Here is a 15,271-nt window from a genome sequence, read left to right as displayed (position 1 = left end):
ACTTATGGCACCTGGCCTGCGGGAACTGGATGGGCTCCATCTCTCTGTTAAGGGCAGAAGGATTTTAGCTTTTGAAGTGGGAGAACTCATTGAGAAGGCTTTAAACTAGGTTTGAAGGGGGAAGGGGATGCGGCTGGGCTGTCTGGAAGCAGTCCCAAGGGTGGTAAGCCTGAGCTAGGGGTGAAATCAGTAGCCCAGCTGAGGTGCATGTACACCAATGCACACAGCATGGGTAACAAACATGAAGAGCTGGAGGCTGTGGTACAGCAGCAAAGCTGTGATGTGGTTGCAATTGCAGAAACGTGGTGGGACAGCTCACAGAATTGGAGTGCTGCACTGGATGGCTACAAGCTCTTCAGGAGAGACAGGAAAGGGAGAGGAGGTGGAGGGGTGGCCCTTTGTATTAGGGAGGCTTTTGATGCCATGGGTATTGAAACCAATGATGATGAAGCTGAATGCCTACAGGTAAGAATTAAGGGGAAGGCCAACAAGGCTGACATCCTACTGGGAGTCTGTTATCATCCACCCAACCAGGAAGAAGAGGTGGACAACTTATTCTAGAAGCAGCTAGAGAATGTTTCAGGATCATCAGCCCTTGTTCTTGTAGGTGACTTCAACCTGCCAGACTTTTGCAGGGAACTCAATGCAGCAGAAAAGAGGCAGTTTTTAGAGTGTGTGGAGGACAAGTTTGTGTTGCAGCTGGTGAGTGAGCCCACCAGGGAGGGACTATTTTAGATCTGTTGTTTGCAAATAGAGATGGGCTGGTGGGAGATGTGGTGGTTGGAGGTCACTTGGGGCACAGTGATCATGAAATTATGGAGTTCTTGGTATTTGGTGAAATCAGGAGGAACATAAATAAGACTTTTACATTGGACTTCCAGAGGGCAGGCTTTGGCCTATTTAGGAGACTTATTCAGAGAGTTCCTTGTGAAGCAGCCCTTAAAAACAAAGGAGTCCAGGAAGGATGGGCGTGCTTCTAAACAGAGATTTTGAGGGCATAGGAACAAACTGTCCCTGTGTGCTGAAAGATGAGCCAATGAGGCAAACATCCAGCCTGGATGGGCAACGAAGTTTTGAAGGAACTTCAGAATAAAAAGAGGATGTATCATCTTTAGAAGGAGGGTCAGGTCTCTCAGCAAATATTTAAGGGGACTGCTAGGGCACATAGGGAAAAAAGAGGGAGGCCAAGGCTCAGTTCAAACTTAAAATGGCAACTTCTGTAAAGGATAATAAAAAATGGTTTTACAAATGTATTAATGGTAAAAGGAAGGGTAAGACCAATCTATGTTCTCTATTGGATGAGGGAGGGAACTTGTAACTACGGATGAGGAGAAGGTGAAAGTGCTTAATGCCTTCTTTGCCTCAGTCTTTAGTGGGAAGATGGCTTGTCCTCAGGACAGCTGTCCTCCTGGGATGGTAGATGGTGTCAGGGAGCAGAATGGTCCCCCTGTTGCCCAGGAGGAGGCAGTCAGAGAACTGCTGAGCTACCTAGGTGCTCACAAATCTATGGGACCAGATGGGATCCATCCCAGGGTGATGAGGGAGCTGGCAGATGAGCTTGCAAAGCCACTCTCCATCATTTACCAACAGTCCTGGCCCACTGGGGAGGTCCCAGATGACTGGAAGCTGGCCAGTGTGACACCCATTCACAAAAAGGGTAGGAAGGAGGATCCTGACAATTACAGACCAGTTAGCCTGACCTCAGTAGTGGGTGAGGTAATGGAACAGTTTATACCGAGTGTCATCACACAGCCCTTACAGGATGGCCAGGGGATTAGACCCAGCCAGCGTGGGTTTAGGAGGGGTAGGTTGTGTTTGACCAACCTGGTCTCCTTTCATGAGCAGGTGACCCGCCTGGTGGATGCAGGAAGGGCTGTGGGTGTTGTCTATTTGGACTCCAGCAAGGCCTTTGACACTGTCTGCCACAGCACACTCCTGGAAAAGCTGCAGCCCACGGCTTGGACAGGAGCACTCTGTGCTGGGTTAAGAACTGGCTGGGTGGCCAGGCCCAGAGAGTGGTGGTGAACAGTGCTGCATGCAGCTGGGGATCAGTCACCAGCGGTGTTCCTCAGGGGTCTGTGCTGGTTTCTGTTCAATGTTTTTATTGATGACATGGATGAGGATATTGAGTTTTTCATTAGTAAATTTGCAGCTTAGTGTTGATCTGTTGGAAGGTAGGAGGGCTCTGCAGAGAGACCTGGAATGGTTGGATGGATGGGCAGACTCCAGTGGGACGAAGTTCAATAAATCCAAGTGCCAAGTCCTGCATTTTGGCCACAATAACCCCCTGCAATGCTAGAGGCTGGGGATGGTGTGGCTGGACAGTGCCCCAGCAGAAAGGGAACTGGGGGTACTGGTTGAGAGCTGACGGAACATGAGCCAGCCTGGTGGCCAAGAAGGCCAACAGCCCCTGGCCTGTGTCAGGAACAGTGTGGCCAGCAGGAGCAGGGAGGTCATTCTTCCCCCTGGGGAAAATGTGAGGCTGCACCTTGAGTGCTGTGTCCAGTTCTGGGCCCTTCAGTTTAGGAAGGACCTTGAGATGCTTGAGCAACAAGCATCTTGAGAGGAGGGAACAAGGTGAGGGGCTCGTTCCCTGTAAGGAACGACTGAGGGAGCTGGGGTTGTTCAGCCTGGAGAAAAGGAGACTCAGGGGTGATCTTGTCACTCTCTACAACTCTCTGAAAGGTGGCTGTAGTCAGGTGGGGTTGGTCTCTTTCACCAGGCAGCAACTGACAGAACAAGAGGACACAGTCTTAAGCAGCACCAAGGGAAATATAGGTTGGATATTAGGAAAAAGTTTTAATGGAAACAGTTATAAAGTATTGGAATTGTCTGCCCATGGACGTGGTGGAGTCACCATCCCTGGATGTGTTTAAAAAAGATTGGATGTGGCACTCAGTGCTATGGTTTAGTTGAGCTGTTAGGGCATGGGTTGGATATATTGATCCTGAAGATCTCTTCCAACCTAGTGATTCTGTGACTTCGTTGCATTGCTGCCTGAGTGACAGTTGTACTTACTGATCACCTTTACAACCTAGGGTTAAGGATGTCGGGGGACTGGCAGCTCAGAGAGTTGTGTTGTCCTAGCTGTTCTGATAGCTGAGATTAAAATATTTTAAGAAGTCATAGAATAATATGGAGATTTTCTATGAAACATCTCTGGTGTGGTTCAAAAAAGAAAACTCCATTTTGTTCAGAAAGCATAATGTAGGCCCATTGGAGCATGGCCATTCCTAGCCAAAGCAGACAATGAATTTCTGAAGAATTTATCTCTCACTCAATGTTTCAGCATGTTTGAGTTTTTGTCACTGTGGCTACATGGTGTGCAGTAGTGCCACTCCACATTGTAGGTGATGTCCAGTTAGATCAGGTGGAGACTGTAGTCACCCGGAAAAGTATTAAAAACTACCTAGGTAATGGGATTTCACTCAATATACTTCATCAGGTGTGTGTGGTAAGTTCAAAGTACTCAAGGTATTTTGCCTGCATATCTAAATGATATGTCCCCTGTCATTTAAAACCATGAAGTTTTGATTATATGATTGCATTTGGACAGTGCCACACAGCATGGGAGGGAGTGAAAACAACCTGGTCCCTGGAGTTCCATAGAAAGTGCACATTTAATTAAGTAGAATGTACATCTAGCATAAGAGTTTTATTCACAAGGGATTGCATTCCACCTAACCTCACAACTGGTTTCTGAACTTTCTCAGTCTTGTTTTTGAGATGGGAAGACCAAAACTACAGTTTTCCAGTTGCATGGGCCTTTTTGCTTTGTTAAAAAGTCCTTTCCTAATAACTCCTTTCACTCAGTTCTCTTTTTGTACAATGCTAACATAATTCTGAAAAAATGTCAGCTCAATCTATAGTGATTCCAGGGCTTCACTTTTGGTTATCAATGTTACAGAGGCCATAATTTTAATATATTTATATGAATTCCAGATTATTTTTTCACACATGCATCACTTTACCTGCATCTATGTTAAATACCATTGATTATTTTAATGCCTACTACCCAGCCTCATATAGGCCTTCTGTCACTCTTTGCAGCCAGCTTTAGATAACTTATCATAATTTCCACACTCTGTCATCTCACTGTTCATTCCCTTTTCCAGGTCATTTGGAATATGTTCAACGTTATAGGTCCCAGCACAAATTCCTTTAGGAATCCAGTGGTGGCCCCTCCACTGTGCGATCAAAATTGGTTTTGTTTACTGGTGTTTTAGGTGCTTTTCTGCCCACATGAGGAGTTTTCCCTCTTTTCTGATTGTTGCATAGCTTCTTGACCTACCATGGCCACGTTGTATGAGAAGGAAACTTTAGCTCCTGTTATGTCTTATTTAAGTACTGGAGTGTAGTAACCGAAGAAGTTATAGGGGGTGTTGCATAGCAAGACAAAATTTATGCTGGAATACAAGTCTTGCAAACTACAGAGAAAAATTTTAGTTAATGAGAAAATACCTAGGGAATCTCTTTGTGCAGTATGCACTACAAACTGCAAGGTTTCAAGCTATGGAGACATCCAGCATAGTATGTCACAGGAAATGCTGCTGATATACCTACTTGGGCTGAATGCTCTTTAATCTGCTTTACAACTGCAAAGCAGTAGCACCTGTTTACTGTTTGTTCAGATGTGTTTTTTGTTTGGACTGTAAAGAGTGTGAGCCATCTAAAATGTTAATTTACCCTGGGATTTGTGGCTTTTCTTAATACAGACTTTTCAGTCTTTTCTCTCAAGCAGGTTGCAATTAAGCTTGGAGATTTTTGTGATTATATTTTCCTTGTCCTACAGCTGCTACATTATATTATCAGAAATAGAAGTTTAACTATAGAGAATGCTGCTATTTTTATTTTTTTCCTTTTGAAATATACTGAAAAAGATAGATAGCTTCTAACATCCTTGGTTTTGCAGATGAAGAAACAACAGTAGAAGCTTCATTTTCTTCTGTTTTCCTTAAAGGACACTGATTATAAGCAGCTGCTTATAAAAGAATGTTTTTGTTACTGTGTAGGATATTGGAAAATTGTAGGCATTGGCTACTTTGATACTCATTTAGCTGTTCAGATTACTCTTTGGTCAGGACTCTTTCTCCCAGATAAATAATAAATTGGCGTTCCTTTTTCTTTCTCCAAAGTTGTTCCTCAGTACCCAACACAGCCTCCCCACATGCTTTTATTGTAGACCACAGTGTACAGAAATATAGCATGCTTCAAGCAACATTATTTTGGGTGCTTTAAGTTTGTGGTCAGGACCTTGCTAAGTGGCATGTTAGAGAGAACTGTGTACTCTTTCATCTCTTACCAGCCAAGAAAACTTGTTCTCAACATTGGTCATTTTCATCATCTTAATCATACACTGAAGGCAGAATATTTTATTTTTAGATGTACTATTTATGTTGCCACACTTTAAAGTTTCTACCAATTGCTTGAGCTGGGCTCAGTGAATGAAAGAAGGAAAGCTAGAGGAATGAGAAGAGTAATTGATCTATGTTTATTAGCTCTGCGAAAACAAAAAAAAAATATTTATATAAGATATGTATAGTCCTTCTTTTAAATTACAGCTGAAAATTTATAATTTAGTTTTTATCTTTTTCCTTCCGACAATTAAAAATTAGATAACTATGTTTAAATTAGCATACTCTTATGAAACTAATTATATTTAATAAAATGTTTCCATGAATTTGTCTTTTAGATTAATTTAAAGAGCAAGCCTTTCTTTAAAAAGCAGGTTCAGATTGTACCTTTTATGCTCTTTAACTTGTGAATGTACACCATGTGGGTGTGGACTAGCCTTTTTTTACAGATAACAGTCACATGGTACTTGGACTATTTGCTTTGCAAAGTAAAAAGCAAAGGATTTAAGTGAATCATAGGAAATATTTGCAAAGAAGTTTACAGATCTACCTTGTCCTGCCGCTTGTCCTACCAAGTATTGCAGTGGCTTTTTGCTGTTGTCTGTGCTATTTTTTATTTTGGTTGCAATAGGAAAACTTTTTTTCCTATTTGCTCTTGATTGAATATTGAATATTTTAGAGATTATCTGTGAAACTGCTGGAAACATCATAGACAGATAAACAAAGTGGATTTATAGTCACTATACAGGAAGATGAGAGCTTCTGATTGGCATCTAAAGCTGTAAAATGCAGTAAAACTGGATCAACCCTTCTGTTCTCTTACCGTGTAGCATTGCAGGCATCAAAGGATCATGAAGTTATTTTGGTTTGCAGCAGCAGTAGAAGAATTTTAAAGGTTTTGAGTTGTACAGAAAATAAATGGATTTTCAGACATTTTTTGTGGTTTTCATGGTAGTCAGGTAAATTAGTTTTTTTTATTTTAGATAAGTTTCTGGTAGGTAACTAGGATTGCATGAGCCAAGGAACAGATGACTGATTCTCAAGCATGCATTGATCAGCACAGTAGAAATACTAAAAAAATTTGCTTCTTATTTTCCACCTCCAGAAATCATTGCCCAGTTGGTTAGGTGAACTGATGAGTTAAGCAGAAGGCTGCTCTAAGTGTATGCAAAAATACGTGGAAAGACAGGTTTTTTTCTGGAAGAGTTACCCTCCTAACATAAATGATGTTTTAAATCAGGAGTACACATAGGATGCTGAATGAAGAGAGATTTTTCGAAAGGCGACGAGGAATAAAACAGGGCTGAGCATATTGCAGCATTTTTTATGATCTTCCCTATGCTTTAGGAAGTGAAGTGAAAGAACAGATTGCTGGGCAAAGAAGTTTTGGGTTTTCTTTTCTGGTTTATGTTGAATCTTCTGTTAGTAACTGCATCTTGGGACACACTTCAGTATGGCAAAACATATGTAACATTTCTGTGAATTGTAGGGGCTTTTCTAAAGTTTAAAATTGTTTTACTAAAGCAGGAAGTAATGTAGGTGTCAGATTCTGATTTCAATGTGAATCCATTATTTCAGTTACTCTCCTCTTGATTTACATTCTGTTGTAAGTGAAAAAACAGCCCTGAGGATATAAGTGACCGGTCTGCACACATTGATCTGTGCATTAGAAGTCATTGCTAGTACAAATTAATGTTACCATTGCTTTATTCTACCTCTCCTTTAAGGAATAGTACTTGAAGTAAAGTAGAGGATATGCTAGAAATTACTTATGGTGTTCATGGCCGTATGAAATCATAGTTAAACCTGAATCTGAATCATATATCCATAGAGAGGAGGGCAACCAGGGTGGTGGAAGACTTCAAGTGCTTGACTTGGGATGAGTGGCTGAGATCACTTGGTTTGCTCAGCTTGGAGAAGGCTGAGGGGTGACCTCAGGGCAGCCTACAGCTTCTTCAAGGGGGAAAGCAGAGGGGCTGGTGCTGCTCCCCTCTCTCTGGGACTGCTGACAGGCCATGAGGAGATGAAATGACACTGCCTCAGGAGAAGTTCACAGTAGCCATTATGAAAAGGTTCTTCACTGAAACAGGCTCCCAAGGGAGTGTCACAGCTCCATGCCTGTCAGAGTTCATGGAGCATTTGTATGACACTTTTAGTTATGTGGTTAAGTTTTAGGTAGTTCTTTGAGGACCAGGGAGTTGGAATCTATGATCCACAAGTCCTTTCCTTCTTGATATGCTATGGTGCCCTGATTCGCTACTTAGTTTTTGTGGAAGTTTTGGCCCTTTCAGTTCAGTGCATACAGGGATTAATATAATAAAAGTTGTATAAATCTACTTCAATATAACTTTCTTTTGTTAATTTTTTATTTTCCTCTCGTGAACTGGAAGTAATTTGGTCACACATCTTGTGAAAGACCACACCAAAAACCTGTCCAGTTCATTGTTCTGAGAGTAGCAGCTGTGTAGGACAGAGTACATGAGGGCAAGCACATAAATACACTTCTCTTTGTGGCCCCCACAGCCTGCTTCTAATCTTTAGGCTGTGATTTTGGATATAAGAATTCTTGAGGGATTTCTCTTCAACTTTATGAATCCTTTTAGTACTCAACCTGAATAAACTTTTGGTACCCACAGCATTCCATGTAAGGAAATTCCACACCTGAGTTTGGTTTGTAGTAAGGAAATATATACTATCATGTATTTTCAATACATGACATCCTTATTTATTCAATGCTCTTATTGGAAAAGACTTGTTCCTTATCCAGTTTTCCATGGCCACACAATTTCGTAGACCCCTGTCCTTTCTCCTGTAAGCTGTGCATTTTTGAGGGTCAAGAGTCCTATTTACGTAGTCATTTTTAACATGAAAGTTGTTCCATAGCTTTAATCTTCCTTGTCTCAGGTCTTTGTATCTTGCATGGCTTTTCTGTGTCTGTTTTGTAATACAGGAACCAAAACTGCACTGTGAGACTCATATGAGACACAAGAAGGACCTCAGTGGTGGCACAGTGTCCTGTTTGTTGCCAGTTTTAGTATTGTGATTGCTTTTCTGGACAGCCTCTAGACCATGCTTGTTCATTAAAACTTCACAAACACTTCCCCATATAGCAGTAGTTCATAGCACATTCTGTTGTGTATGTGGAGTGTTGGCTTTTCCTTGCCATGTTCATTACTTTCCCTTTTGCTGTAATTAAATTTAGTCTTGCATTAGCAAGACTCAGTGCACTGAAAGATTGTTCACTTTTCCTAAAAAGTCCAGGACATTCTCTGGTCAACAGTCAGGATATTACTTATGTACTTACCCAGTAGTAAATTTTCCAACATCCTGCCTGAAGAGTATGCTATGGAATATACAAATTATCAAAATGGAAATTATTTTTGCAAATGTAACCAACATTTTGACTGATGCTTTCTGAGCATCTTGTGCAGATTTTTCAGACTTAATGACATTGGCCTGTGGAAAAATCAGTTTTCTTTAAGGTGCAGATTAGCTATTGAAAAATGCATAGGATTTTTCGTCCTAATTTCAAATAGGTATGTGTATAGAAACAATGTATGACAATAGAAGTAAAAGAACTAAGCCAAAGTTTCCATAAGGGGCAAAAGGCCGGAATTCTAAAGTATTTACTTTGTGGGTAGTGAGAGTTGGCCACCTCAATCCCTTTAAAAATTTGATCCTGAAACCATTTTTAAGGCTATCAATACAAAGGATTTCTTGAACTATGCTGTAATCTCCAAAATCACTTACCAAGGCAATGTCTTCTGAGGGATCTAGCTTTCACTATAGAGATATAAAAGCTATTTGAATATTAATTGGTGACCTAGAACTCCAACCAAAACTCTTAAAATCTTTAGACAAATTCATTTTAGCATTAAATATTTGAAAATAAATATCTGAATGAAAGGCCACTGCTTTCTTAACTAATACAAGTTTTATCATTTCCCAAGAGACTACTTAAAAAAGAAATATAGTTACTGGTGAGGCTCCAAAGTTGAGCTTAGGAAATAGTGGCTTCTGGCTGACAATTATAAAATTAATGGGAAAGGCTGTGGGATTTTATTTCAAGGTAGAAACAAAGCCTTATTTCATTAGCCACCATTACACTGATCCAATGGCAAAAAAAGAGTAAAATGTTTAGCCTCTACACAAGCAAAAGCATCACATTTTTTATATATAAGTCTATAAGGAGAGTATGCAGACCTATGAAGGCTGCCTTGATTACAGAGCTTAATAAAAGGCATCTGTCCTTTGCTGAATTAGTCCACAAGGCTGTTGTTACTGTCAACCATAATGGAAAAAATAAAAAAAAAAACCACAATACAGAACAAATGCAGAAAAAAACCTGCTTAGATGCTATGGGAGTGAACATTTTGTCTTAAAAAGGAAACAAAACCAATATGACTTCTTCAGTCTGCAAAATCAGAGAAGAGATCCCTATAAAATTCATATGGCAAGGGAGAAGACAGCCCAAGCATTTTGCATTTCACCTGCACCAGCAAAAGCTGAAGGTAGAAGTAGAAACTTACCAGCTGGGCTGAAGAGAAAGAGGAAGATGGGTAAATGCAGCAGGAGGAATATCTGAGTATAAACTACAAGTCATAGGATGGGAAGACAAGATTCATGTCAAGCAAAATCTTTAATTGTAATAGTTCTGTGTCTGGAGCTTATGTAATGTAATGAACTGACAGTCCTGTAATCTTTGTAGAAAGCATTCAAACAAGCATCAGGCTCTTTTCCGTGACCAATATGTCTGAGAGGAAATTGACTTGTACTATCTGGAAAACAATGCACTTCGCTGAATAAGAGACAGTACATTTCTTTGGCACAAAATACATGCTTGCAATGGGTGAATTAACATGACTGACAGAGCTCTGTTTATAGCAGCTCAACATGAGGGGATTTATTAATTTCTGTTCAAGAAATTTTGCTGGAAGATAATATTTAACCAAATAACTTCAACTTCATGCTCTGGTAAAAGTATTTTTTCATTTAGGAGTCTGGTTTTGTTACCTGGACCAAATCAGAGTGTTTGAAAACTATTTTATCTCCTTGAATCTTATTTTAAGTCTCATACATGGCATTCTAAGGATATTTTGCAAAGTGTATCTAAAAATACAATCTTTCCTACCATTTATTTGAAGTATTTTAAATAGCTTATCTTGTATAATGTTATGGTTCCACATTATACAAGATGTGTATAATGTAAATGTGTATGCTTCTGCTCAGCAGGTAGAAGCATATTCTTCATGCTAAACTTTAAAATCAGAAATGCAGGTTCACATAATTTTATCTTTATACCAAGCCTTGAAATTCTAGTTGTGAGACATAAGGTTTAAAAAGCATGATTCTCTTTTTTGACTTTTTCATTATGCTTAAGAAATGGCAAAGCAGAATAGTCAAGGAGGAGTAGCAAAGCAAATGACAGAATAACACATAACACAATGATGCTGAAAAGTAAGCAGTATTAATCTTGAAAGTGTTTCATATTTTCTATGGACATCACATGGCTGTGTGAGGATTTATCTTCCAGGAGAGATTCTGCTAGGGTTACTTACGATGTTTTCCTTGTTTTCATAGGGGTTTGAGGTTTATTTTCCTTTTAGATCAGCTTCAGTGCTTCTTATTCTAAGATGAGCTGAGTCTTCCCCAGTATGTGTATGTATACTCCAAACAAGTAGCCCCTTTTATATCCTTATTAATCTGGGAACATTGTACAAGTCTGATGTAGACAGGGAACTTGAATATGCCTAAATCTGTTTATTAAATAACATAAACTCAAAGTGAAAAGTCCAGTAAGAAAATGGAAACTTTGCAAGTCCTTAACAAAAAAATGGAGAAATAGTGTCCTAGCGTTTCCTTTCCCAGCTTTCTGTTCTTCCTGCCATTAAATATGTATTTGCCTCACTGTGTTGAGCAGAATTTACTCTTTTTAGAAATATCTAGTTCTGCTTTCTACTGGCTCTTACATGATCATTGTACATCTCATGGATTCTCATCCAAAAATCTGTGAGCTGAGTCCTTCAGATTCCCTAAACTGATTGAAAACCATATTTTTTGGAAAGAAGCTAGAAAATCAACATTGGTTTCTCTCTATCTTCTAATGTATCTCCTAGTCTGATTCAAGTTGCCTTATAGTAGTCACTGGCAAACTGTAATCAGCTGATACAATTAATATAAAACTTCCAGATTTTATGTCTTGAGCTCCTATTTTATTTATGAAAGCTGATACCGAAGTTGGTTTGGATGCTCCTGGGCTGTCCATCTGGCTCATTTCCTCCCTGTTGGTTTCAATAACAAAGTGGTCTCCTACTCATCCCTGGTCAATGCATTTCAATTCTCTTTCCTGAGCTCCCTCCTATAAGGAGCTTCAGGTTTCCTTTTGAGAGGGAATGTGCACATAGTTGATATTTCAGTTTTCAACAGTATCTGAATATGGGACGACATACTACACAGCTCCTTCAAAGACAGTATGAAGATATACCACAGAAGAAGCTTGCTGAGCAGATGTGGATTTCTGTGAACACAGTCAGCTCAGTGCAGAGAGACAGCATTGTTGTGCACACAGGTCAGAACCTGGGACATGTTCCCTATGGTGACCTAAGAGAATTAACAGTAGTAGCATTGTGTGCTGGTTGTACCTTGAAGGCACCTGTGGGGACTGCATACTAGGAAGTTTTTTTCCATGAAAACTTCCTCTGTGAATTGATGGGACCAATTGGAGGCTGGTTTAGTTATTGCCAGCTTAAGAATCCAATTGGAAAAGTCGGTTCGCTCCGTGAATCACATTTGAAGCAAGTAAACCCCGGGAAAGCTCCTCTTGCATTTCCAGCCCCTCACAAGGTAACACCGACCTGGCCCGGGTCCCTCTCCTGTGGAGCCAGGCAGGGCTGGGCTCGGGAGGCTGCCGGGCCCCGTTTCCAACCAGGAGCCCCGATAACCAAAAGAAGCCGAGCCCATTGCTGAGATCCTGGCCCTTTTCCCGGTGTGTCCGTGGCTCGGGGGGCCCTGCCCTGCCCTGCCCCGGCTCGGAGCAGCCCTGGGGTGGCCGAGCCCGCCCGGCCGCCCTCACGGGCTGGGGGGAGGCAGCCGGGCCCGGTTCGGGAGAGCCCCCAGGGCTTTGTGTGCTGGGCAGGGCAGAGGGAGAACCCCCGGGCTGGGGCTGGAGCTGGGGGTGGGCAGCGCCGGGGGAAAGCCATGGACACACGGCCTTGGCACCCATTTCTCCTCTGCGTGCGCTTTGCAGTTTCCATCCGGCCCCCCCAGCACGGCCTGGGCACCCTGAGATCCTGACACAGCTCCGGCATGGCCTGGCACAGCCCCTGCAACTTCTGGGTGAGATTTTAACTTTTCCAATGCTCAGATAGGATTGACAGACTTTCCATCCTTCCTTGGGTGAGAGGGAGAAGAACAGAAAGGATACACCAAAGTCAATGAAGTAAAAGCTAAGTTTCTAGATGGAAGGAGAATGAGGAGATGCCATGGATGTCGGCTGAAAAATCTTTTTGTAAGTTATAGGGATGGACTGTACTACACTAAAGAATTCCTTTAAACCTTGGAGAAAGACATGGGGGGGGTGGGGTGAGGTGTAAAGTGTTTGGAAGATCCTTTACCCCCCGAGGGAAAAAGGGGATCTCTGTTTCTGGGAATGAAGTGTGAACAGAGAGAAGTGAGCTGAAGAGAACTTTTGCCTTTGAGTAGCTCATCCTTAAAAGTAATACACTGTGACTTTGACATGGCCCACAAGCACAGCTCTGGGAAGGCTGTGGCTGCTATTAGTGAAAGAAATGAAGTCAGGAGAGAGCTGGTTTTTTCCCTCTCTTTACCAGATCCCGATAGCTGGAAAGAATAAACTCCTCTCCCTAAAGTGAACTGAAAAAGACTATTTAAATAAGGAATTGACTGAAGTGGCGCTGTATGTTGTTAAAGTGTGAAAAGGGGAAGGAGAGGGAAGTCTGAAGATCTGTTCTTAATTTATTATTATTTTCCTTTGTGTTGTTAATAAAGTTTTTCTTTATCCCCTGTTAAGTTTTAGACCTGCTTTGCTTTACTCCTAATCCTATTTCACAACAAAAGGTAAATACATTAAACCTGGGAAACCCAAACCACAACACATTGACTCGAGATCTTCCAGTTCTACGTTCCTACTTGGAAAAAGATACAGTCATTTGTATAAACAAATTTAGCAATTCCAATCCTGAGCGTTCTTTGTACAGGTATATGAGATACACATATAATATCTGTGTACAAAATTAGTCCACTTATCTGGACTCATCTGTGACACTTTCTGCTGGTAAGTTTTTAAAATGCTGTTCAAGTTCAGGGTTAAATACATCCATTGAATCATAGCACATATCTTTGCATGTATATACAACAAATTGTTTATCCAGTAGGGAAAAGTAAATGGGTGATGCTGCTTTGTTTTCCAGCAGGGTTCTAAAAATTATCTCATGAATATGCAATGTACCTAACTTAGTTTACTGTTTGATTAAGGTCTTGGCATGGACAAGAGGACATCTTTACCACAGAGCAATTCTTCTCCATGGGATGATACACTTTTCAATATATCCATACATGCAGCAATACGACATGGAAAATGGAAATTACTAACTGGATATCCAGGTAACAAAATCACTCCTTTTTGTACAGTGTATCCTATCTCCCACCCACCACAAACACAGTTTAGTTTTGTTTCATGTATTTTAATTTTTAGTAGTTCTGCCAACTTCTTAGATTCTTGACCACATGCAAAGATCTAGAATGAGCACTTCTGAAATCCAAATAAAATATTTCTTTTTAATTTTCCAGATATTTTGTCTGGAAATTACTTGAACAGTAGAGAAAAAACTGTCATAGAACATCTCAAATTGGAAGGGACCCATAAAGATCATATAATCCAAGAAGAAAGTCTCTTAAATTATTTGATATGAAATAAAGTTACATGGAATTTTGAATCTCAGTGGTGCAGTGTTTTATTTTTGCATAAATGAGACTTCTGTTAATGTAGCCCTGGACTAAAGAGTCTGTGGTGCTGGGCTAGCGTTAAGGTGTGCAGCAACAGTTGCTGTTCCGGGACTTGTCAAGAGACCTAGTGAATTCATCAGTTAGAGCCGAACTCCTTGTCTCCACATTGCTGCTCTGTATCTCAGAATTGACCCTTGGTCTGTTCTTGTTCCTTTAGGCTGCAGTCATTGGTTCCCTCCACCGTCTTTGTTCAATGAGTCACACATTCAATCGTCCGATCCATTAACAAAGAGACTTTGGCTGTTTGATATTGTTCATGATCCTGAAGAGAAATATGATGTGTCTGAAAAATACCCTAATGTGGTGGAAAAACTACTCTCACGGCTTCAGTATTATCACAAACGTTCAGTGCCTGTGTTCTACCCTGATGAGGATCCCAACTGTGATCCAGCAACAAGTGGGGCTTGGGGTCCTTGGGCATAGTGCACACAGGTTGGCATCCTGCAATAAACCTCTGTAGCAGGTCTGGTTTATGGACTCAGAGCCCTAGTCACATATTTTGTACTTTCTTTAATGAGCTGTTGGTAATTGTGACCTTATTCTTTGAATAATTCAGTATTTCTTATTCATATGTTGATATCTCATTCCCAAAAATTGTATGTGAAATGTTAGTTTTGTTTATTTTTTTTAATATACTTTGTCTGGAATATACTTTTAGTGCAAAAGATAAACATTGCCTACTTCCTTGAAAGAAATTGAAAGGAATTGAATTCCTTGTAAGGAATCATGGCAGGGACATGGACATGACATGACAGGACATCCAAAATTAATCGGTCTTGTGGAATATACTGAATTCTGGTTTCATGTTTGTCCAGAAGACAAAGTCTACTGAAAGCAATTATATAATCTGTATTGGCATAAAAATTTTTGCCTTTAGCATGTACTTCCATCCA

General features: G+C 40.7%; 1 protein-coding gene across 1 annotated transcript in view; it reads left to right on the top strand.

Annotated features, from left to right (window-relative positions):
• Positions 1 to 14,801, top strand: part of ARSB (arylsulfatase B) — a 68,707-nt gene extending 53,906 nt beyond the window's left edge. Inside the window, exons 7-8 of the mRNA XM_062513957.1 lie at positions 13,848 to 13,976; positions 14,536 to 14,801. Coding sequence (XP_062369941.1) covers positions 13,848 to 13,976; positions 14,536 to 14,801 — 395 coding nt within the window. The remainder of the gene's footprint in view (positions 1 to 13,847; positions 13,977 to 14,535) is intronic.
• Positions 14,802 to 15,271: the final 470 nt, after the last annotated feature.

The sequence above is a fragment of the Cinclus cinclus genome, chromosome Z, assembly GCF_963662255.1.
Source record: "Cinclus cinclus chromosome Z, bCinCin1.1, whole genome shotgun sequence".
Lineage (NCBI taxonomy): Eukaryota > Metazoa > Chordata > Aves > Passeriformes > Cinclidae > Cinclus > Cinclus cinclus.
Note: the sequence above shows the minus strand (reverse complement) of the source record. Positions and strands in the feature narration are given on the sequence as shown.